The sequence below is a fragment of the Geosmithia morbida genome (genome assembly GCF_012550715.1).
Source record: "Geosmithia morbida isolate 1262 chromosome Unknown scaffold_3, whole genome shotgun sequence".
Taxonomy (NCBI): Eukaryota; Fungi; Ascomycota; class Sordariomycetes; order Hypocreales; family Bionectriaceae; genus Geosmithia; species Geosmithia morbida.
In genome coordinates this window covers 1,707,845-1,731,714 of record NW_023336190.1, presented here as the reverse complement: position 1 = coordinate 1,731,714, position 23,870 = coordinate 1,707,845, and the positions used below count along the sequence as shown (strand labels likewise).

Below are 23,870 nucleotides of genomic sequence, written 5' to 3'. Positions count from 1 at the left end.
CCGCTGCTCAACGGTATTCTAAAAAGGCTGGGCATGGGTTCCGAAAATAGTAGTACGTCGACCAGACTCAAGCGGTTAAGACGGTATTGCGGCATCAAGGAACATTAGTCTTGTATCAATAAGTATGGATGTTGGATATTGGTGTAAGTGGATGAAGTAGGACAACGGCACCCAGCGTTATCGTCGGGTCACAACTAGCAGTGGCAATACGTGTAACGAGATTACCAACAAAGGGGGGGGTTGGGTTGCATGTATTTAATCTGTAGTGTTCCTGTAGTCAAGTAGTCAAGTTGTGATACACATTCCTTTCCTTTCCCTAGTTCCGAGTTCTGTCTTACACGATGCATGCTGTAAATCATTGTGCATGGATGGATTGCTGCATGATCCATCCATGTCTAACAGCTTATTGTTTCTACGGGTGCTCTAACACTAATAATGGTCTTTTCATTATAATCTGTAATCTGTAATACTAACTGACTAACAAATCAAGCAACCACTTTTTTTCGACAGTTATCATGGGATATATGACATTATGCTTAACAGTAACATCCTCGACCAAGCCCACCATTCTAGAAACATTCTATGGCTATTGTAATATTCATAAATCTTCATGAGCGTCCCTGAACCTCCAGCGGCGTATTGGATGCCTTGGCGTCATGCTACTACGCTGTAGAATGACCATGTGACGCAGTAGTATGGAATCTGTAATGTAGAACCTGACTTCTTGCGCGAAAATTTTGATGAGCGTTTGAATACTTCACCTTGAGACTGAGTTTCGATGAGCGCCATTTCCAAATGAAAAGTGCGGAAAAAGTCAGATTGCCAACTTTTATCTATGATTCCACCACGAAACTCATTGCACGGACTAATATTCGTCACCGCGATGCGTCATCAATCATCCCAGTGCGCAACGCATAAAGTCAAAAAAAAAAAAAAAAAAAAAAAAAAACCTAAAAAAAAACTCAAACGTAGCTGACACTCCATGTCTGTATAAATTCTTTGCCCCCTTCCCCCACCTCCCCCAAACCTGACCTTCTCAACATCATCATTGTGAGTCCCCAACCCGGATACCTAAAGAAAAGAGAGAAAAACATTGATCAGCTAACGCTGAGTGGGAGCCTCTATCCATCTCAGACACCAGGTTCAACTAATCACTTCAAGGGCTAAGCCCAAGATCATAGATAAACGGGTATTATCATCACCGAGGGATAGGGGGGCCCACCGTTCATCAAGGCACTGTCATCTATGATGATATCCGTGTGGCCAGCTCGCTGCCGAGTCTTCTGAGATAAAAGTGACCTAGATGATCTGTGGGTTTATCAGCCAACGCTGAGTGGGAACCGCACCAAAGACTTCTCTCTGACACCAGGACTCAACTAATCACATCAAGGGCCAAGCCCAAGATCATAGAGAAAGGGTGGTATCTTCATCGAGGGAATGGGGAACCCACCTGTGGGAGGCCAAAACACATCCGTGATGAAATACTCCAAAGACCTGAACTGGGCCTTTCGTGGCATGGATTGGCAGTCGAGTCTCCTGAGATAAAATGCGGCCGGCCTTATGATGGGCTCCAAGTGGAGTGCCAGAATGACAGGAGAGATATCGGACAGGTTGATGCATAGAAGGGAGGAGGAACGAGACGCAGAGAGATTGAGGAAGATCGGGATGGACAATGATGGCATTATGAGTTGAGGATGGAGAATGGAAAACAGGTTGAAGATGAACCAGAGATGGGAGAGGATTTCTAGATCTGTTTTATACTTGGGGACTGGAGGAGCTTCCTTCTAGATACGCATCGGGCTCCTTCCCGCAGATGAGATTGGTAGTAAATATATACAGACTGGAAGGAGGCAACGACTCTACTACATGTAGCCACGGCATCGAGGTAGGGAAGGACCAGAATGCCCGAGGACAGTCTGGGAAAGACCGCATCTGATTACAGACATGGAAGGTGAAGCCATCTTTGACATTCTTACGGTCGTCCCATGGGCAGTCATAACTACTGTCTTTGCGCCTTCCGGATATCATCTAGAGCAACTCCTTCCTGAACGTAATGGGTGGCAGACAGGATATCATCTCGGTATGTGCAAGTCCCACACACCTTCCTCCCACAACGCATCCTTAACAGACAAGCAAGGGCGATGATGATATCTCACTCGGATTCATGGTTTCCTGCCATACAACGGGTGCCATGTGTCGGGAACACGCTCCTGCGAACTCATACTCGTCCAACATGTGACAACGCTCACAGCACGAACAGAAAGAAAATAGACAAACGTGGCGCGAGGGGGCCTCACAAGAGGCACTCGACAGAGGGATGAAAAATGAAGCAGAAAACTGATTATGAAATATGGAAGCGAACTACATCCTCATCCATGAAGTGGGTGGGGTACTCTCTCCTTTCTCTCCTTCCGGCTGTAGTCGTGAGGCTTTCCTTCCCATGAGTCCCCTACTCCCTACAAGCCCCCTTCTCACAGGGAAGGAAAGAGGTCTCGCAACACTCCTTCCCCGGTACTCATGGTTCAGACAGCAACTGCGATGATCTCGTTGTCTGTTTCTAATGAAGAAGCTGCAATCGTCATTGAGACTGCACCCGGGAGGGGACACCCTCGGAGACGGGTACAATATCAGCCAGACAGTCCATTGTCAGGATACCTCTTTCGGCTAAACTCATATCAAGCAACTACGTTTCTTCCCTTTGTCTCTCGCTTTCCATCTAAACACTACAGGTTGTACACCCTTCGTCGCAAGTATTAGTACAGCGGGGGCCCAAGGTGTAGAATCAAAAACTAAAGACCATTTGAAAGAGGCTCGTAGAGATCCTTGAGAAACATACATGAGCTCTAAGAGCGGTGTCTGCTTAGTGAGGGTAGGCACTGTGTCCAGAGCAGCTACTCAATTATCTTCCGCAACTGACGACATCTCTGTTCCTTGCTGCTTAGATTGTCATCTCAACAACACGTGCTGCCTATTCACGGATTACGCTCCCCGTCGGTCTCGACTGAGATTCAGATGAAACGATAATCGTCATCGTCTCCTCGCTTTCTAGTGAATTGCCCCCGTATTACATGCAACGCTAACAGAGGGGGTGAGGGGCGGGACGGGACGGGACGGGACGGAACGGCGTGCGTGGATAAGAAGTATGGTGTACAGTTGGTTCTTTTAGGTCAATGTGTGGATCTATAAGGTTGATGTAGTCAATAATCTGCCTAGACGAATCCGGTCAAGCCAATGTCTCGGCCGTTGAAGTATACTTCGACTCCTCATGTCGTTACATGAAGCCTTCACAGAGCTACACGCAGTAATGAGCCCCATTTCAGCTTCTGAAATTCGATGCTCTTTACCCCTTTAGTTGCGAATTCCTACGTAGACGATGCGCAATACAGGTATCCGGTGAAACAACTTACGTATGTCCTGCAGGTCGTACATATTGTACTCTGATTCCCGAGAGCAAAGATGGGTCTCAGTGTCATATTCTGGGAGACGGACATTCTGATGGAAGAGAAAAGGTACATGCACTGATGGCTCAAGGATGTGTTCGTATAGGATGAAGAAACAGAGGCGCATGGATGACGTTGACGACCGCCAGGGAAAGATGTATATAAACGTCCTCTTGCCCTCATCTTCCTGTCTATGCTGATATCCAACCTCTCGATTCTCATCGACAGAAAGTGCATATATCGCAAAACTTGTCCCCTCTGATAAACATTTGAATCTCGAAACCATGCCTACCGAACTCCCCGAGGAATACAGTGCCATCCACTCGTACTTCATCGGGCCGAAAGGGGCAAACCTCCCCGATTTCAGAGCAAACATAAATACCGTCTTGGACGAGTTGCTCGAGGCTCGGCAGAACTACTACCCCAGTGATCAGGTACGTCACCCATCCTCGCTCCAGGACGTATCTTTCATTGACTCAGGCCTGGTGGCCTAGCGGTTCATAACCAAAGAGGTCCGACGGTCCAAGAAGTTCCTGGAAGTGAGGGACAATCTCAGACTCGCCACCCAGAAAGTTGCGCAGTTGCTGGGCGAGCACTCTGCTCCCTTCTGGTCCCCTCGCTATGAAGCCCACATGTGTACCGACCTGACCATGTCGTCCCTCCTCGGTTACTTCATGACCATGCTGTACAACCCGAACAATGTTGCCCTCGAGGCGAGCCCGATGACCACGTTGGTGGAGTTGCGGGTCGGGAAGCAGCTGTGCAAGTTATTTGGGTACAAGGTCGATGAGAGAAAGGCTCCTTTCAAAGAGGAGGCGCCGCAGCCGCCAGTTGCCTGGGGCCACATCACTTGTGACGGAACAATTGCGAACCTGGAATCTATTTGGGTTGGTGAGTTAAACTGCTCGTCTAGCCGAAGTGGACCTAGGGAGCATGTGAAAGTACTGACATACCATCGTTTGAAAGCACGAAATCTGAAATTTTACCCTCTCAGTCTATTCCAGGCCGTTACCAAGGGCAAGCTAGCTTTCATTGCGAATGACTTCACCGTTAAGCCGTGCAGGAAGGACGAGCCGGAGAAGCTCTTCAAGGACATGACGCCTTGGGAGCTTCTGAACCTCCGTCCCGAGACTGTTCTTGACATGCCAACTACTCTGTACAACAGGTATGGTATCACCAGCGAGTTCCTGGAGAGCGTACTCAGAGACTACAACATCCAGACGGTCGGTCGGAACGAGCTGGAGGACGCTTTTTCTATCAAGGATTCCATGAAGTACTTTGTCGGAAAGACTCGTCACTATTCCTGGCCAAAGGGAGCTGGTTTGTCGTACCCCAGACCCACGAACGCCGTGCAAAGCAGCATGAGCTAACGCAGCCTGTTCCACAGCCATTGCCGGTCTCGGTTCTAAGAACATGGTTGGAGTTGACATTGATGTCAGCGCCCGCGTCGATATTCCAAGCCTCAAGAGGAATCTGCTTGAATGTTTTGAGAAAAAAACGGCCGTGTACGCGGTCGTGGCCGTGATCGGCTCGACCGAGGAAGGTGCCGTCGACAGACTGTCCGAGATCGTCAACCTGCGGGCCACACTACAGGACGAATACGGTCTATCTTTCCTCATCCATGCCGATGCAGCTTGGGGAGGATACTTTGCCACCATGCTGAGCCGCAACAGACCTCATAATAGCGACCCCGACGCTGGCTCGACCAACAAACCTGATCCGGAGTTCCATCTCGACCCGGATACTCGAGAGGACTTGCGGGCCCTGGAAAACGCAGATTCAATCACCGTGGACCCTCACAAGGCTGGGTATATCCCGTATCCGGCGGGGAGCCTCGTGTACCGGGATGGGAGGATGAGGTACCTGGTCACATGGTCGAGCCCCTATCTGTCTCAAGGATCCGCCGAGAACATTGGCGTCTACGGGGTTGAGGGCAGGTAAGCCGTGGCCCAATCAAGAAAAAACAAGCAGTCGGTTTCAAACGTCTTAACCTTCCTTTGATAGCAAACCTGGTGCGGCAGCCATGTCAGCGTGGTTCTCTAACCAGACGATCGGACTGCACAACCGTGGCTACGGAATGCTACTAGGTGAAGCAACCTTCACTAGTGCTAGGGTAACATGACCTTGTCCTCGCCTTCCGGGGCGAGATCACCTTCAATTCTCGTCCTCCGCTGACGTATGTACCAGCTCTCTGCATACTACGCTACGATGGTCACCGATGATTTTATCTGCGTGCCTCTCAACATGCTGAGGTCCGAGGAGCAAGGGAAGAACGGTTACCTTTCAGACACGGTGGAGAAGGAGAGGAGAAAGATTCGGGAGCTCATCATCGGAAAGGATGACAGTAAAATATTCAAGTCCCCTGAGGCGATGGAGATCATCAGCAGGCTCGGTTCCGACACCAACATCAACGCATTTGCGCTCAACTGGAAGCACGAGGATAAGACCCTGAACACAGATCTGGAGGAGGCAAACTATTTCATGAAGAACATTGTTGACAGGCTGTCCATTACCAGCGGCGACACTGACCCAACTAAAATCCCAATCTTCCTGACATCGACTCAGTTCTCGCACGACGACTACGGGAAATGCGTGGATGCCTTCATAGAGAGGATCGGCGTCACCAAGACCAATCAGAGCCTTTTTGTTCTGCGAAACGTCGTCATGAGTCCGTTCCCGACCCACAAGAACTTTCTCAGCGAGTTGATGGTCGACTTGCAGAAGGTGATCCGAGAGGAGGTCGAAGTGTGTCGCAAGAGAAACGCCCGAGGCAAGAAGCAAGAGATCCAGTTCCTGGTCCAGGGGTCCTCGGCAGAGCCCACTGTGTTCCTTGCCTTTCAGACATCGTTCCACAGCGCGACCAGACGCCAGCAGATTGTCTTCTCCGCAACGTTGGACCGGACCTTGCAGTCGGCGTACGAATCGCTGAGGGAGGCAGATGGAGACAAGCTCGCTATCTTGAGATCCACAGAAAAACACAGCATCGAAGAAGTGGTCAACTCCGTTGGAAACAACAGTGCCTCGTTCCAGGCAATCATCAAAGAAGGAACGCATGGAGAAATTGATAGGTATGCAACAGTGATACCCTCCGTGTGAAGAAAGAAGCTCACCGTTTTCTGCATAGAGCCACCACCAACCCCGGGACTGTGACGCTTAAATCTGTTGTCAAGAGCCGACCTCTCAATTCTGTCAACCAGGACGACAAATATCCCTCTGATATGATGCCATTCTATCTGTATGGTACACCGGAGAATATGCACGTTTCCCACGTTCTCGTCTACGCTCCAAACATCGATTTGTCGGCCAGCAACCTAGTGTTCTCTCCAGGACTCCCCGCTCGGGCCACAGCGCTGCTCTCGGAGGGTCTTATCCTGGGCATCACGAACATCTCCGAGGAAGCGGTGCAACCGTTCCCGTCGAAAAATACGAGCCTGCCCGAGGAATTCTTCTTCCGCAAGGGCAGGACGTTCAACGTCAAAGTGTGGAAGGACCCCAAGGATCCTAAGGCGAAGGGCCCGGGATTACTCAAGCACCTAGGTAACCCCTTGTACACCGGTAAGATGACACTAGGAAGGCACGTCGTAGTGGACGCGGAGGGTCCCAACGAGGACCCGTTCAAGCACAAGAAAGAAACGGAGAGCACATGGCAGAACCAGCTGGATACAATTGGGGGCATGCTGGATGGCACATCCGGAATCAGGCGCTAGCGAAGTGACGACCGAAACAATGACGATTTCGGCCGGATGTACCACTGGGCAGATAGATACCCATGGCTGCACCTGAAAGCTTGTGCTGGAACCATAGTTACCTGGCGACTACTACTCTATCAGAAGAGATTCCCAGTCAGTCAGGGGGTGGACTGTGGTAGTGTTCTCAATCGTGTCTTCTCGTTCCTGTACGTAAGTAGATCCAATTCTCAGAAACACGATGACACCCGTTTCCACCGAACCATTCTGGCTGTTCCAGCATCCCATAACAACCGTTTCCCATCGTCGTCATACTGGACTGATTAATCTCGTTCCCATACGATGACGGTCCCCGAGTCTGGCCGGGCTTCGAGACATATGCTAGGTTTGTAGATCGTCATTCCTGGGGGGTGTTGATGAGTGCCGGTGCATGTAAAGCGCTCTCGCCCAATTCCTTTCTCAATCAGCAATCTGACAGTGTCCTTTATCGGGAACCTTGCACGAACAAAGGAGGTCTTACTCAAAAGGGAAGCAAAAAAATCAAGATACTGAAACAGCATATAACAGCAGACAGACTGTTCCCTCCATCGTCGCCGCACCCCACGACCCCAAGTACTACTGGAAAGCAGCCGTTTCGATCCTCTGTCGATCTTCGGGACCCAAAACCGAGTGCAGCAGCTCCAGGTAATCATCTTGGCCGAGGTCCTTCTAAACCTTAGCTACGATGCTCGCAACCGCGTACAGACGTTCTGGAGACCCCGCCTTGTACGTGGCAATATCAATCTTCTGTTGTTTCTTGACAAGATATTGCAGCAGGAATATCACATCTGATGTATCTCTCTCGGCCTTGCGCTTGGACTCGGGACGAGTTGAGTCGATAATGTGGCTGAGTCGCTTGATCTTGACGAGTGCCAGGACTTTAGGGAGTAAAATCGGGACCGTCCCTAGTTCGAGAAACGTAATTAGTATAGAAGCAAAGTGCTAATGGAAAGAAGAAGAATAGGGGATCCAACGCACCATCCCCAGGGGACACCGTGATGAAACTGGTCGGGAGATTGAGCTCTCCGACAGGGAGCATCTCTACTTGAACATGAAGGTGAGGATGCTCTGGCTGAGTAAAGAATAATGTGCCAAGAGCTTCAACCGAGAAGCGGGAGTCCGAGTCCAGGATGAGCTGGACCAAGCCATTGCGAGGCTGTTCGCCTGGGAGGATGTCAACCTCGACATCAATGTGTCGAGGCTGACAGATAAACATCGAAAAGAAAGACGCAATGAAGTGATGATGGAGTGAGAAAGAATGAGAGTGACGGCACGTGGCCGAGGGCCCCCAGTGGCCAAGCTGCTATTATAGAAGCATCATTATTATGTGGAACTGGATTTTGGTGATGCAAGGGCATGAAGCGTAACGGTAGAAACTTCTAGGTTTGCATCTTTGGCATTTGTTATATCTGTAGGCGCTTTCTTTACAAAGGGTCACTAGTGAGGAACGTCCCGACTGGCCTTTGCCGTCACGATATTGATCAAATGCTCCTCGGTCCACTCCTCACCAGGTCGACTCTTCCACGTTTCAATCTCTCTAGCAGCATTCTCCATTTCGGCAAGCTCGGACTCTGTAAATGGCACGCTGTCGGGGACCATGACCTCGTAGTCGCCCTCGTAGCTTGTGTCAAAAGGGCCTCTACAATGAGGGAGGTCAAATCACCCAATATCTCACGCCGTAGCATACTTGCTCGGTTCTCGCGGCTAGCCAGCCGCGCGTAGGCCGCGCAGACAACGGGAAGAGGGACGATGGAGATCTCCATGGGTGGCTCCGAGTGCAGTGGGTTGGCCATGGTGGCCGGCTCGAGCTCGTCGAGGGTGATTTCGGTCTAGGAAAGAGGGAGTAAGACAAGTCGACGCCAGTTGTTGTGGACAGCATTCGGGATCGTCGTGTCGTCCATAACGTAGCGAATGGCACGGCCGGAACGCTCGCTGGTGAAGTTGGCGGCGCAGGAGTCATCGTCCGCCGGATGTAGCCCTTCGTCGGCGGCGATGCTGACAGTGGCGGGGAGCTGGTCGTCAGGAATGAGGAAGAAGTACGACTGTCCACCCTGGATTAGCTGGGAGATGAGAGCTGGGGGAAGGGCAGTGTGCTGCGAGCGGCACTGACTCCGGTTGCTAGGGGATATCCTAGTCTTCTGAGAAGCCTTTGGTCCCATTCGATGAGGGTGATGCCCTCGTTGATGAAGCGGCCGAGTAGTCTTGAAAGATGTTGTGACCAGTCCTTCATCGTGCTACGTCTGAGGGGAGAGAACACGTCAAGGCTACCTAGGAAAAGAAATTGACTAGATGGTCCTGTTGTAGACAGAGTCAGTCATTGTGCTGATTGCTACGATGTGTGGTGATGATGTGATCTTTATGCGTGCGAATAGGGATACTCAAAATATCTGGTATTCGTTAGTTATCAATACATGTAGCGACATAAATGGCCTTTCATAATGCCTCCGGCGGCCCTAGCGAGGGCACCTCTCGCTCCGCTCAGACACTCCTCTCTCGTCAACATGCCCCATTATCACCGTCACAGCGGCCATAGAAAGGGGCAAAAAAAGGGAAGGAAGAGCAAAAAAAAGAACATACAACAGCGGGTATTCGCTGGTCGTCACCGACCCAACTACTAATCCACCGCTCAGCGGCTTGACTCTAGGGGAGCGGACGGGACCCCGTATTCTCCACTGGCTATGGTCGTATGTGGTAAGCTGAGACGTGAATGAAGACTATATAGTGTACATTATGTGGATGGGATATACATTCAGAGAAGCAAAAAGAAACATACAACAGCGGGTATTCGCTGGTCGTCACCGACCCAACTACTAATCCACCGCTCAGCGGCTTGACTCTRGGGGAGCGGACGGGACCCCGTATTTTCCACTGGCTATGGTCGTATGTGAAAGAAGGTGGTCATGACAAAGATTATATCGTGGGTGGGCTTGAGATAAAGTTGCCGAGCTCCTTCCCAAGGTGCCCCTTGCTCACTTAGAGGCACCCAGGGTGACTGACCAGGGAAAGGGCGCAATGTCGCTCCTGCCGTTCTACTATCTTCTTTTTCCTCCTCCTCTTTTCCTCTACAGCGACTTCTATAACCACTACGTACTTTTACAAGGACCTGCAAGAACTGAACAGGGCTTTGCAAGAGTTAGTACTTATCTATGCAAAGGTCACTGCAAAGGAAAGGCCATCACAGACGTCATCGGAGAGGTCATCGCTGAGCCCGTTGTAGTGACCTTATCAGTGCTGTTGTGACTACTATTCCAGGGCTATTCTAATAGACGACGACCTCCAGACGATCCAGGAAAGCATCGAGCTTGCCCTACGCGTCTTCGACTCGACGGGCGAGCCCTACTCATCCTTCACTGCTATCGAGTCTAACCCGGATATCGGCATGAAGCGAGTCATCAAGGATGAAGCCTTTGGCCACCACACTTCTTCTACCCGTCGTATGAGCCGTGCTGGAGACGAGGACTACTGCGTCGATTCCGAGTTTCGGGTCAATCGTGCCGATAACTTTCGTGTCGTCGATGCCTCCTCTTTCTTACACATCCCTGAATTACATCTATGTTACTTTCAGACATTGGACGATGTGATAACGAAGTGAAGCAGCTTGGCTGTTCGATGACACAGCTGCATTCATTGAGAAAAGGGAGCAGGGGGGCTACTGATCATGAAGATGTAGATGGAGGGATTGAAGGAGGCAGCTGGGGGTGTACACGGCTAAATTTCATATCTGAATATCTGATCCTCCCTACGGTCTTCGGACTGCCATGTGGCCCTACTAAACTCAATCAATATGCCTCAATTTGCAAACCTAGAAGATCCCAGCTTACACTTCAAACTCAGAGGTAGGTTTGAAGGTTCTCGAAATGGGCCATCTTCCTAGAGTTCACATTGCAACTTAACTTTATTTACGTTATGACTACCATTCACTTTGCCATCATCCAAATGCAAACCCACTCCCACCTTACTCAACTCCTACACTCACCTTTCTTTCTTCTAATTACCCAACCAAGACTATTATCACTGAGTAGTGAGGCCTTCATTTTGCTCGACCTTTTGGGGAATCTGCTCGAGCACCGGCAATCAGCTGCACGTCAAACAGCTGCCAAACAGCTGCCATTTTTCCTATCATCACCGCCTTAACATTACTAGTAAGTGCAAGAACAATCCACATCTTCTTCTTTCTTTTCCTCTTTTCTTCTCCCCTTCTCACCAACCTTCTTTCTAACAATACAATCCCTTTTTTTCTCACCATACAGGCACAGCTATTAAGCCCGAGTACTTGGTTCAGCTCTAATGCACTTCGAATCCAGAACTTGAGCCAGACGCTGCGAAATTGCCGGAGAACAGAATGTTGCCTACACCTCCAGCTACACACCCAGGTAGCAACCAGTCTGGCCGCAGGCGACGGGCCGAAAATTCGTCTTCGTCATCTGGAGAGAGCACCAGGGGCGTTTTTGGCATCTCCTGTATCAAATACCGGGTTGGAACGCCGCCCCTGCCCCCTGCTCCATTCGAATACGAGCCCGGTGTCGATGTCTTGGGGTCCTCCAAAGGAAGCTTGAGCAGCATCTTGGGTCAGAAAGCGGTGGAAATCTTGGGAAAAAACGACATCTGTCAAGCAGTTCAAGATGACTATGACCCTTGTATGGACAGCGGCTTTTCTGTACTCGACAACATCCCAGAACTCGTCCGACGAACAACTCCCCACGACCGCTCGAACTGCGACAATGTTCTGGCCATCACTGCTTGGTGGGATTCTCGGTCGCTGATCGCCTGGGAAAAGGCAGTCCGAGAAATCAAGGAGGTCATCGATCGAATTCTAGACCATCATGGTCTCAAAGATGTCGAGATTGGGGTAGAAATACAGGCCCCCGAGGTTCGATGGAAGAAGACGCTGTCCGCAGTCACTGGCCAGCCTGAGCTTTCTCGGGACTGGCCGGATATCAAAGCCAAGGTGGCTAGGATTCTTGAGGGCTTCGAGGCGACCAAAGGGCATATCGTGAGCATTGCACTATTTCGGTTAGGTATCGGGGCCGAAGAATCTGAGAACCCTGTCACAGTATACGTCTCCTTGGAGTACGAGAGTGCCGAGAAGTACTGGAGCCCTGTAGAGGAAGCCATACAGGGATATCTTGACACCTTGCCATATGGCTTGGTGGTCCACATAGAGAACAACACGATGGTGGTGGCTGGATTCGATCTACAAGAGCCCACGTCGGGCCAGAAGGAGATTGCCAGAGACTACAACCTCGCGATCCCTGGAGAATATACGCAGCGCCCGGGACCTGGTCAAGACATCTGTGCTTCGCGGTACATGTTTCGAGCCGATGGGAAGAAACTGTGCTCTACTGTGGGGACATTGGGCTGCTATTTGCAGGTCAAGACAAGAAGACATCCCGAATGGACCAAGTACGCACTGACGAACTACCACGTCGTGAGGAATTGCATCGAGGGCAACGTCTATGGTGTCCGCAGCAACGGGGAGACCGACGAACAAAGGCCACTTCCAGGGTCGGCACTGGCCAGGTCTTATATCAATGGTTTCATCCCCGACGAGACGCCAAACATGTCGTCAGTTGAGAACCCAAGCCGACTCAAGCACAACTACACGGTTTGGTCCGCCGGTCAAAGTATTGCTTATCTGGAAAACAAGGCGCAAAAATCAAGAACCGAGTTTGAGGACCTAGCCCTCTTCCGCGCTCGGCAGAATGAGAGGATTCAGTTCTTCGACGAGGGCAAGAATGAGCTTGGCTCACTTTGGTGCGGCTCGGGGCTCAAGAACCGAAGTCCTGGAAACCGCCGCCTGGACTGGGCGTTGCTTAAAGTCACGGAGAGCCGCCAGGGCTCAAACAGCCTACCAAGCCGGGAGTATTGGGTTAGCGAGTACAGCTTGAAGGAGTATATTCCTCCGATGACTACAGCCCTCGTAAATCCCACTGAAGACGAGACACTGCAAAAGGCCTGTGAACGGCATGACCTGGTCTTCAAAATCGGAGCCTCGACGCAATTGACCGCAGGCAGATTCTCCAACCATGAAGCGGACATCAGTCTCCCCTGGGACCGCCACATCCCTGAAGCGACACGGTCAACAGAGTCCTGCTTCTTGGTCGACGACAGCACTTTTCGGACTCGCCGCCCAATAACACTGCGCGGTGACTCGGGCGCTGTTGTTTACAACGAGAGCGGTGCAGTTGTGGGTCTCTTGTTTAGCGGACAGACGCCCCAGCAGAGCACTTCCGGCTACATGCTTGTGACGCCAATCCAAGACGTCTTCGAAGACATCAAGAGGTTGTCCAAGGGACAGGTCACGGACATTCGGGTGGCTGTTGATTAGTGTGGTGGTGGCGGAGGAAACAGTCTGTCAAGACATATGTCTTCGAGGACATCAGGAGGCTGTCCAAGGGACATGTCACAGACATTCGGGTAGCTACATGTATTGATCAGTGTGCTGATAAGGGAGGAAGAAGGGCATGTCCCGAATGAAGGACACACTAAGGGATGATGTACCAGTACCGCACTCCTCCCTCCATACAAGAATAGCTATAGGTTAGGGATTTCCTATATACCTATACCCTTATAGGTATCTCCTAAAGGAGACACGGGACACACATATAGAGTACACACAACAGAAATTGATGCCTCCATACCGACTATCGTGACAGGGCATGTTTTTCGATGCCATTATGCGATCAGGGACAGCCCTGATATATAGTCAGAGTGATCACGGCACACATGCATGGAAAGTGGCACTGCGAGGTCGATCTGGCACACAGATAGATGCTTCCTTTCAGCAAACAAGAGGCCAAACCTGACCGGCTAAGGAGGCTGCAAAAGAGAGTTGAGGTATCGTGAGTCAGGTGACTCGTCAGACAGAGACTAATTCGTGCCCATCACCACCATATTCGGTACTCTGGCTCGCACATTACCAGTCAGGCCAGGCAAGGAACGTGTGAGATCCCGATATCCGTCTGCCTCTATTCTTGTTCGTTTCCTACCACGTTTCCACAGCTCTACCGTCAATCTTATATCAGCGTTGAGGCAAAAAGCTGGAGCCTGTAGCAGCTTTGTAGAAAGAGGAAACAAAGAAATGGCAAAAGAGACAGAAATACGAAATTTTAAGAAAAAAAATCAACATACAACAGCGGGTATTCGCTGGTCGTCACCGACCCAACTACTAATCCACCGCTTAGCGGCTTGACTCTAGGGGAGCGGACGGGACCCCGTATTTTCCACTAGCTGTGGTCGTATGTGGGGGGTAAAGATGTAAATGAAGACTATATAGTGTATCTTATTTAGAGATGGGATATACATTCAAAAAGGTCAAAAAAAAACATACAACAGCGGGTATTCGCTGGTCGTCACCGACCCAACTACTAATCCACCGCTYAGCGGCTTGACTCTGGGGGAGCGGACGGGACCCCGTATTCTCCACTGGCTATGGTCGTATGTGGCGGAAGAGAGGCAGAATGGGGCCTATATCGTTTACCTTGGGTAGAGCAAGTAAGTAAGACAAAGATATCTGTTGGTCGTCACCTCGACTACAGTATGTCATCAATTCGCCGCCCCGGTGGGCAGAATGGACGAGGTACGATAATTCTATGTGTGAGTACACGCCTACGTGAGAGCGACGCCAAAGAGGCAGAGAGCAAGAAGGGGTAGATGGTATAATACTGACTGGTTCTAGATAGTGGGCAGGGAGAAACTCGACACCGACGACTTAGTCTCTATCATCATGGCCAACGGAGAGAGCGTGAAGTCGTGAAGCGGTAAAAGAGGAACGACGGGTTCGAGATCTAAGGGAGTGTGTCACACTGTGGCTGGAGACGGTGGCTTGTCTGGTTGTAGCCAGATGCTCGGCATGATGATTCTAAGATACACATTCTATGGCTTATTGGTGCCTAATGACTTCTATGATCCTTCTATAACAACAATATAGAAAGCTCAACTAATCCATGATCCTTGGCTTCTCCTTCCTAACGTCGTTGCTGGTTCTCTGGCAATCATATACTACAATAATCATTATGAGCAGTTATCCATGATAATAATTCAAGTAGTGGGAAGTTTTAATATAAATAGCGTAACTTGTTCTTATTCCTCCTTTAGTATGAAGTCAACTAGAGACCGGAAGAAAGTTTGCCCAATGTCGGTCGCCCTGCGTCACCGCCCTGTTTGGTCTAACATTTGGGAGGCATCAGCCCATGACGGCACGATGCATCGCGTGGTTCCGCAGCTTGCATGCTTAACTTAACATTGAAGCAAGACATCTTACGCAGAACCTCCCTCTCAATCTTTCTCCATCACAGCAAAGTGCATATGCGCAGCATAATGGAAGCTGCTACAGCATTGCGACTCCGGTTGTCGCCGATAGTCGGTGTCGTGGCCAAAGATGCAGCCGCGCTGAGGACGTGCACCGCCCCATGCGCATACGTCTCGTCCAAGCGCACATTCTCGATTCTTAACCGGCCTGCGCCCAACTACGCGGGCCATGTGCCCCTCACGAGGGTCGAGCGAGCTGGCCTGGCTATCGGCTCGAGCATCGTGTCCCTGCTGGACCCATACCGCCACGGTAACGTTTATTGCTCTGCCGCAGGCAAAAAAAAAAAAGAAAACGAAAAAGGAAAACACCGGCGGTGTACCGGTAGCTAACGGGTACTCGCAGACATGATTGCTGCCCTCGGCGAAGCCACAGCCACTCCCTACTTCATCTACCGCCTGCGCGACGCGATGTTGGCCGACCCCACGGGTCGACAGATCCTGCGCGACCGTCCGCGCATCACGTCCAAGACGCTCTCGGTCGACATGCTCCGCCGGCTTCCCGCCAACTCGGTGGGCAAGGCCTACGTCGACTGGCTGGACCGTGAGGGAGTGTCGCCCGACACGCGGTCCGAGGTGCGGTACATCGACGACGAGGAGTGCGCCTACGTCATGCAGCGGTACCGCGAGTGCCACGACTTCTACCACGCCGTCACCGGCCTGCCCATCGTGCGCGAGGGCGAGGTCGCCCTCAAGGCCTTCGAGTGGGCAAACACCAGCCTCCCCATGACCGGGCTCAGCATGTTCGCTGCCGGCACCATGAAGCCCAAGGAGAGGTCCCGCTTCTGGTCCATCTACCTCCCCTGGGCCCTCCGCAACGGCGCCAGGAGCAAGGAAGTCATCAACGTCTACTGGGAGAAGCAGCTCGAGCGCGACGTAGACGACCTGAGAGCCGAGCTGGGCATCGAGCGTCCGCCCGATCTGCGTGCCATACGCAAGAGGGAACGCGACGAGAAGAAGAGGCAGGAGGCCGTGCGGCATCAGCAACCACGCCAGTCATAGAAAATGTTTTCTGGTGTAATAGTCCCATGTAGCATTTGTTTTGTACATTAACAATAGAACAAAGATGAATTCTCAGCGCTCGAGTTGTTTCTATGTTTTTAGTTCACGTCACTTGTTTTTTTTGTATCTCTTTTTTTTCTTTTCTGCCCTTCTTCCTCTCTGTCCTCTTCTCGTCCGCGCATATTCATCTTTACAGGTCGAAATCGTCGTCCTCGTCGTCCCACGCCTTGCGACGATTCACCACGATCTTCTCCTCCTCCTTGTTGTCCGCCACGGCGTTGAGCAGGTCCTTGAGCTGCTCTTCCGTCACCTTTGACCTCAGCTGTCCCGACTGCGCCAGCATGATGAGCCTGTTCTCCACGTCGGTGGCCCTCTGCTCCTTGACCAGCCTGATGCGACCTAGTCGGTCCGCCGCCTCCGGGTGAAGGATCTGTTGGAGGATGTGCTGTCGAGCCTCTTCTTGCTTCCTACAACATCGTCATGGTTAGATCTGTACCCCCTCCTTTCTTGAGAACACCTTCTCCCGCAGATTAAAGAGCAGGTGGGAATGAGACGGGGACAGTGGAAGTAGACGTACCTCCTCTGTGCTTCCTGCTGTTCCTGGCCGGCACCGCCGCCGCCGCGACCCATCGACGGACCACTGCCACCACCACCTTGCGCCTTGAGCTGCTCTAGGCGGGCTTTGCGGATCTGGAATATTCCGAGGTCAGTTGCGTCGTCGCACGCCACGGATTCCAAGAGGAGATCCCACCTGCTCGAGCTCGGAATCGTCCATTTTCGTCTCGGTCTTCTTCTGATTTTACCGGGTTTTTGGCAAGAGGAAGGAGAAAGTGGTGGAATCCATCATCTGCAGCGGGGCCAACGGATTTGTTCCGCGGGGCAAGTTCGCCAACGTACTATTTAGAGGGGCAAAAAATACCAACACCATCACATGACCTAGAAACAAACGAGCCTCAGTGAAAACAACGGCGCATGGCAGGTTCTTGTTATGGGACGGAAAGAAGCTTTGCATGATATTCTAATTCGTGATTGTAAGGACATCAGGTTACAAAATAAAAGTACATGGCTCTCCTCCTACTTTGGCTTGTTCTACTATAATCAGATGGAGCCCATTATGGTAAAAGTACATGACAAATGCGCCGGCTACTATGCAAGAATACCACACACCACATACAAACACACCCCCAGGTAAATAAAGCCTTTGTCTGACTCCTGCCCTGCTTCTTATTGCCCAGAGGAATACGCAGCCGGTAGGGTCAAACCTCCGCGGGTGCGGGTGCGGGTGCGGTAGCGGTAGCCGAGCTCCGAGGGTACAGACGTCTCCTCAAAGGGCACGTGGGAGTTGAGCTTCTCGATCTCCTGGGAGTGCCTGGCCTTGACCATGTCGCGCATCATGGAGTGGTAGCGAAGGTCGAGACCGAGCCTCTGACCGCGCTGGATGAAGTAGCCGTTGAGGTAGTCGACGTCGGTGGGTAGGCCCCTGGTGAGCTGGGTGGCCAGCCTGCTGGGTTGGGACTTCTTGGCCATGATACCGCCGTAGAGGACGTTGCGGATGGCGCGACCGTTGACAAAGTCGCGAATGGCCGACGAATTGCGAAGCTCAGGCATCGAGGTGAGCACCGCCACAATCTCCTCGAGGAGTCGGTGCATCATACGCTCGGCTGGGCGGTTCTGCAAGAGACCCTGGTACTGCTCGTCCAGGAGGACGCATACGGGCTCCACGACGGCGTTGAAGATGACGGAGGGCAGCTTGAACCGCAGCCATTGGTCGTACTGTGTCATGGTCGAGTTGAGCGCCTTGCTACCGGCCACCGTCTCGACAAAATTGACCCGCGTCTCCACCTTGCGCTGCAGCTCCTGCGTACGGATCGTCCTGGTTGTGCTCGCCGGCGTGAGCATGAGCTGCCCGAACCGGAGCTCTCTGACCGAGTCGTACTTCCGGTTGTACGCCAGGCGGTGGCTCATGTGGCCCAGCAGGAAGTCGGGTGTGTCCATTGTGCCGCTAAATATCTTCCTCCTCACGTCCTCGAGCACGCCCAGCCCGTCATTCATCAGGCACACAGTCGAGTCCTTGTCCAGGCGGTGCTTGACAGAGTCCAGCGCCAGAGCCGCCTCGTGACCGTTGCCGGTGACGACCAGCTGGTCGATATGCGAGTCATCCTCGACATTCGGCTCGGCCCTCGTCGCTGCGTTCTTTTCGATGAGCGGAGCTGCCGCAACGCCTCGTGCACCCCCCCTACGCGCCCTCTGGATGTTGCCGTACTTGGTCGACTCGTACCGAGGGGTCCACCCCATCAGCTCGACCGACTCATACAGCCCGGACAGAGCGTGGGCGATGAATTTGGACCGCTCGTCCTCTCCCAGAATGTGGATCTTGTGCACCGACGGCGACTTGGCCGCCTCGGCTCCCAGTAGCACCGATGGCACATACGAGTTATTTGAGCCAATCATTGCGCCAGTCGCCGTCGTCGTCGTCGTCGTTGTCTGCGTGGCCCTCTGCCTCGATCGACGGTTCGGATCCCGTATCTCGGTCGCCAGCGGGATCATTCCCCGCTTGTGCTGCTGATCCGTCCCCGAGGTTACCGTGCCGTAGCTCCTCTTGGCCGCCCGGCCCGTGCGACAACTACCTCGAGCACATTGTGCTGCTCGTTGTGATATCCTCACGGACAGATCTGATCGTGCGAGGCTCGCCACCTTGACTGATTTCCGCCCGGGAAGAGACGATGTTGTCGCCTCCCAGTATTCTTGGTAGAGTGGGAAAATTCGGAGGAAGCCGGGGGGGAAGGGCGAAACGAGAAGTTGTCGGTCTGGCAACAAACAAGCAAGAGTGGTGAATACCTAGGGAAAAGAAGCAGATGAAGAGGGGGGGGAAATAAGGGAGAGATGATAGAGTCTTCCCTTTTCTTCTTGATCGGGTTGAGTGTCAGAGGGAATTGATTGATTATGAGGGCCAAGGAGATTAGGAGGAAGAGAGAAGGCGAGTGGTAATAGCTCGATCGACGCAAGTCGTTAAACAGCGCGACGCCCTTTTTTTTCTCTTCGCCCCATATTAAAGCTAACGCCCCGTTTTACGCATAACTACCAAACGAAACGGATCCATCGAGATTCCCTCAAAACAAGCAACGAGGTTGATTGATGCCTCAAAACTGCGATATCAAGAAGTCATCGCGCCCAATCACCAACTTTCCGCTATTACAGCCCGCCTCAACATTCCTCACATACTCACACACACACATACATGCACAAGATGGCGGACATCAAGGATATCACGCGAGACCTAAATAAACTGGACTCCCAGCTGGATGGTCTGGAAGAGGTTATGAAGCCTCTGCTGAGCGACCTGCAGGAAATGTCCTCACAACTACCTCTGCTCGACAAAGCCAAGCTCTTCTCTCTCACAGCCTACGCCGTTGAGTCCCTACTTTTCTGTAAGCCAACTTTCCGCGAGCTCGATTCTTCCATTATGAAGAGTGATTATCTCATCTATACTGACCGCCTACTTACGACAGCCTCATTGAAACTGCAAGGAGCAGACGCCCAGAACCATGCCGTCTTCACGGAACTCAAGCGTATTCAGCAGTACTTTGCAAAGATCAAGTCCGCCGAACAGCCTGAAGCTCAGAGGAACACGACGGTCAACCAGGAGGCCGCCGCACGCATGCTCAGGTCGGATCTGGTAAGGGTTTTTTCCCGTCTCTTCCTCTCTCGTCTTTCCTTTTTGCCGCCTGCTTGCCTGCCTATCCCCTACGCGAGCAGAGACGTTGTCAGCACTGACAGACAGTTACATCTTCAGGCCGACAATAAGAGCATCAGCAGCAAGCTGGCAGAGAAGATTGCCGAGGAGCGCGCCAAGGCTCTGCTCAAGTCCATGGAGAACAATAGCAAGAAGAGGCCGGCTGTCGACTCGCCACAGCCCTCGGGCGGCGAGTCCAACGAGGCTCAACAGAAGAGCAAGAAGCCCAAGAACAAGAAGGGCAGGAAGGGCGGCAAAGCATGACGCGTCTGACCAAGCAGACCACGTCTGTCTTCGTCACCTGAGTAGGGCGACTTCACTTGGGAGCCGAGCCATTGTACTTGGCAGGGACATGAAACGACTTACTTTCTTCAACCTCACCTTGAGCTTTTCGGCTTCGGATTTCTGCATTCATCTAATAAAGAAGACTCTCGTGGCTCAGGATCAGCCACGGGTCGGGCTGGCGTTTGGGAGTAGGGGCACGCACCGCGGCGTTGGGACATGATAGAATGCATTTATCAAAGATAAACCATAAATCCTCTTCTTCCTTCCTCCCAACTCACATGACCGGACCGGACAGTAATGAAGTCCCCCATCAAGTTGCTGGCTTTTTGCAAGTCTTTCAACCCAGTTACGAGATCTAGTCTCCCGTATTCCGAAAACACCCATATCGTTATATCGTTATCCAGAACCACCCCGTTAAATGCAATGCACCAACCGAAGTAGCTAAGATGACATGTAGTAACCCCTTTACCATGATTGGTCAGGACCGAGTCCTTTTGCCGCTCCTCCCCACGGTTATTCCGAGGGTCCGGTAGGCCGTAAAGACTGACCAATATTATTAGTTTAGTTGTCGATTGGTATAACTCCGGTCTTCTGCGTCCTTCCAAGCCGGATTCTCTTTTTTGCCATTAATATTTACTTACTACTTCCTCAACCAAACCACCTCCCCCCTCTCCGAAATCTCCCATCGACGACACCACATCTCCTCCCACTTAAGAAGAAAGAGAAAAAAAAAGCCTCCACAGCAAAGATGCCCCGCAACCGTTCCGCCGGCCGCGCCCCCGCCTCGCGCGCTCCCACGCGCCCTACTGTAGCTCCTGCCGCTCCCGCCCCCCAGCAGCAGCGCCCTGCCACCACCATGGCTGCTCCCCAGCAGCAATACGCTCCTCCTCCCCAGGCTGCCGCTCCTTCTCAGGGTCCCGGACTCTTTGGCCAGATGGCCAGCACTGCTGCGTAAGTTTCCTTCTACCTTTTTTTCTTCTTCCTTCCCTCTCTTCTACTGTCCTCCCTTTCAAGCACATGTCTAGTAATAGCTTGGCTAATATGAACGAACCTACAGTGGTGTCGCCGTCGGTTCTTCCATCGGCCACGCCATAGGCGGTTTATTCTCCGGCGGCTCCTCCGAGCCCGCCGCTCCCCAGCAGCAGCAGGTCCAGACATCTGCCCCCCAGGATAACCAGTGGGCCAACGGTGGCAGCTGCCAGGGCGCCGCCACCCAGTTCACCCAGTGCATGGACGAGCACGGCGGCAACATGCAGATCTGCAACTGGTACCTTGAGCAGCTCAAGGCTTGCCAGGCCGCCGCCAAGAACTACTAGGAGACGCGGTCGCTGTCGTGGTAGCGGCTCGGCCTATTGTTGACGTACTGTACATGAAGAAACGAATATCGGATTGAGACATCGTCGTCGTCACTGCTGCTGCTGCTGCTGCTGCTGTACGTATATGGTTGAGGACACGGAAAGGAATCGCAAGAAAAGGAAAAACGGAACAGATAATAATGGGCTTGAACTGTTTTTTTTTTATCGTTGCATAGCAGTGTGTGTGTGTAATAATAGTACAGTACAACATGGCATCCCCACTCATGACACGGGGCCTCCCTATTCCAAAGCATCATCGCTTCTCCTCGTCATCCGGATTCGGCTCAAAATTCAGCTTGTGGAGTTAGCTTTGACTCTTTGACTCTTCGGCATATTGTAGCTGCTTGCGTTCACGAGGTGGTTTAGGTGACGTACAGAATTCCCATTATAGAGCTGTTGATCTCGCCGCCTGTCTTCTGGGTTCTGGAACCCCGCGACCCGCGAATGGCGAACCTGAGGGGGCGTGTCGCCACCTGACTGCCGTTGACTAGACGTCGGCTCGTGAGATGCCCTTGCGCCTACCCCCCCGAGACCAATCATGGCGAGTATCCAGGCGAGTGATCCGAGTAGGAGGCGGATAATACGCACAAAGAGGTTGCTGTCCGGCCCGGCGCCGCCTCCGTAGGCCGAAGCATACCTCTGCACGGGGATGAGGACCAGCGTCGACGAGGGCGACAGCTGCAGGTCCCCCAGGTCCCTCGACTCCTCCGTCTCGTCAATGTTGCGGTTGGGCATCGGGGTGAGGACCTGCTTAAACGTGTAGGGCAAGGCGCCATCGTTGCGGCCCTCGTCGACCCACCTGCGCACGTCCTTGAGCGTCGTCGACTCGGTCGGGAACCTCGACCGCATGGTTGAACCGTCAAAAAGCCGGATCTGGAGGGCAGTCGTCGAGCTCAGCCGCGAAGAGCTGGTGGTCGTCCTGGAGTCCGGAGACAGAGACATGGCGTCCACGCTGCTCCTCTCGCTGCCCCCGCTAGCCCTCTGCCTCCGACGTTCGGCCGCGACCTGGCGACGCTCTTCCCTGTCCGCCTCGATCCTCTGGAGGATCCGCCTGCGCTCGCTGTCTTCCTTCTTCTTCCGCTTCTTGAGCAGCTCGGCCTGCTTGTGGGCCCTGGCAGCGTCGCTGTCGGCCCCCGCCTCAGCCTCGGCCTTGGCCCTCTCCTTCGCCTTGGCACGCTCCTCCTTAGCCTTGCGCTCCGCCTCTTCCTTCTCCGCCTGGAGCCTTGCAGCCCGTTCGGCCAGGACCCGGCGCACATTTTCCGACTGCTCCGACTCCTGTGCATATCGTGTCGGCGGAGGGTCGTCGTTCTGCGTCTGGGCGGGAGACGATGATGAGGGCTCCTGATGTTGCGACGCCGTCGTCGGCTGGGCGCTGAATGCCGTGTGGATGCGTCGCGTGAAGTCGTCCTGGCTCACGCCGGGCGTGATGTACTCCTTGAGTTCGCCGTTCTTGATGATCACAACCGTCGGGGTCTGCGGTAGCGGGAATATCTGCGCCAGGTAGCCTGCCTCCTCGGAACCAGCTCTGAGTCGGAGGGCGACGGCCTGATTCTTGATCAAGGTGTTGAGCTTGGAGAAAACAGAGGAACTACGGTGTCAGTCTGGTCCAGCCTCGTTCGAGCCAGGAAAAAAACAAGGATCAATAACATACCGACTCGACTTGGAGATACTCATTCTCCCATTTTTGACTCTCATCATTCTCATCTAGGAGACTCCACCATTAGCCTTCCTGACGGTATTGCTTAGCGCTGTAACTGTCCGTGCTGTGCGTACCGGTGACGAAGCACAGGACTAGCTTCTGCTGCCCGACGGCAGTCGAGATCCCCTCCTGCAGGGAACCTTGATAAAACATTGCGCACTCTCCCGCGTATTGTGACCGGTTGGGGGAGTCGTCAATGATGGTCGAAGAGTAGTCAATACTGCGCTGAGACACTAGCCTCGGCAAGCTTGGGTTGTTGTCCCTCCGAACCCCCTTGCCTTCGGTGGGACCGTAAACGTGGCTTAACGTCGAAGCAGTCAGCGA

At 52.6% G+C, this 23,870-nt stretch overlaps 8 protein-coding genes across 8 annotated transcripts; 5 read left to right on the top strand and 3 right to left on the bottom strand.

Moving 5' to 3' along the window:
* Window positions 1-3,724: 3,724 nt before the first annotated feature.
* Window positions 3,725-7,147, top strand: GMORB2_5463 (Glutamate or tyrosine decarboxylase or a related PLP-dependent protein; the record flags this gene model as incomplete). The annotated part of the gene is made up of 7 exons (XM_035467437.1): window positions 3,725-3,874; window positions 3,935-4,331; window positions 4,407-4,760; window positions 4,828-5,377; window positions 5,445-5,553; window positions 5,628-6,508; window positions 6,565-7,147. 7 exons carry the CDS (start codon window positions 3,725-3,727, stop codon window positions 7,145-7,147), a joined length of 3,024 nt encoding a protein of 1,007 aa, XP_035323449.1.
* Window positions 7,148-8,602: 1,455 nt separating this feature from the next.
* Window positions 8,603-9,365, bottom strand: GMORB2_5462 (uncharacterized protein; the record flags this gene model as incomplete). The annotated part of the gene is made up of 4 exons (XM_035467436.1): window positions 8,603-8,802; window positions 8,853-8,994; window positions 9,016-9,225; window positions 9,276-9,365. Coding segments are annotated over 4 exons (642 nt in total), but the record flags the coding sequence as incomplete, so codon positions are not given.
* A 2,142-nt stretch (window positions 9,366-11,507) lies between these two features.
* On the top strand, window positions 11,508-13,493 carry GMORB2_5461 (uncharacterized protein; the record flags this gene model as incomplete). The annotated part of the gene is made up of 2 exons (XM_035467435.1): window positions 11,508-12,158; window positions 12,237-13,493. 2 exons carry the CDS (start codon window positions 11,508-11,510, stop codon window positions 13,491-13,493), a joined length of 1,908 nt encoding a protein of 635 aa, XP_035323447.1.
* Window positions 13,494-15,484: 1,991 nt separating this feature from the next.
* GMORB2_5460 (ubiquinone biosynthesis protein COQ4) lies at window positions 15,485-16,474 on the top strand (the record flags this gene model as incomplete). Its single annotated transcript, XM_035467434.1, has 2 exons — window positions 15,485-15,725; window positions 15,819-16,474. 2 exons carry the CDS (start codon window positions 15,485-15,487, stop codon window positions 16,472-16,474), a joined length of 897 nt encoding a protein of 298 aa, XP_035323446.1.
* Window positions 16,475-16,664: 190 nt separating this feature from the next.
* GMORB2_5459 (programmed cell death protein 5) lies at window positions 16,665-18,925 on the bottom strand (the record flags this gene model as incomplete). The annotated part of the gene is made up of 4 exons (XM_035467433.1): window positions 16,665-16,941; window positions 17,052-17,164; window positions 17,657-17,691; window positions 17,737-18,925. The coding sequence occupies 4 exons, from the start codon at window positions 18,923-18,925 to the stop codon at window positions 16,665-16,667; spliced, it is 1,614 nt and encodes a 537-aa protein (XP_035323445.1).
* Window positions 18,926-19,721: 796 nt separating this feature from the next.
* GMORB2_5458 (exosome complex protein LRP1) lies at window positions 19,722-20,471 on the top strand (the record flags this gene model as incomplete). Its single annotated transcript, XM_035467432.1, has 2 exons — window positions 19,722-20,150; window positions 20,256-20,471. The coding sequence occupies 2 exons, from the start codon at window positions 19,722-19,724 to the stop codon at window positions 20,469-20,471; spliced, it is 645 nt and encodes a 214-aa protein (XP_035323444.1).
* A 769-nt stretch (window positions 20,472-21,240) lies between these two features.
* GMORB2_5457 (CHCH domain protein) lies at window positions 21,241-21,808 on the top strand (the record flags this gene model as incomplete). The annotated part of the gene is made up of 2 exons (XM_035467431.1): window positions 21,241-21,443; window positions 21,550-21,808. 2 exons carry the CDS (start codon window positions 21,241-21,243, stop codon window positions 21,806-21,808), a joined length of 462 nt encoding a protein of 153 aa, XP_035323443.1.
* Window positions 21,809-22,100: 292 nt separating this feature from the next.
* Window positions 22,101-23,699, bottom strand: GMORB2_5456 (UBX protein; the record flags this gene model as incomplete). The annotated part of the gene is made up of 4 exons (XM_035467430.1): window positions 22,101-22,142; window positions 22,223-23,435; window positions 23,518-23,551; window positions 23,582-23,699. The coding sequence occupies 4 exons, from the start codon at window positions 23,697-23,699 to the stop codon at window positions 22,101-22,103; spliced, it is 1,407 nt and encodes a 468-aa protein (XP_035323442.1).
* Window positions 23,700-23,870: the final 171 nt, after the last annotated feature.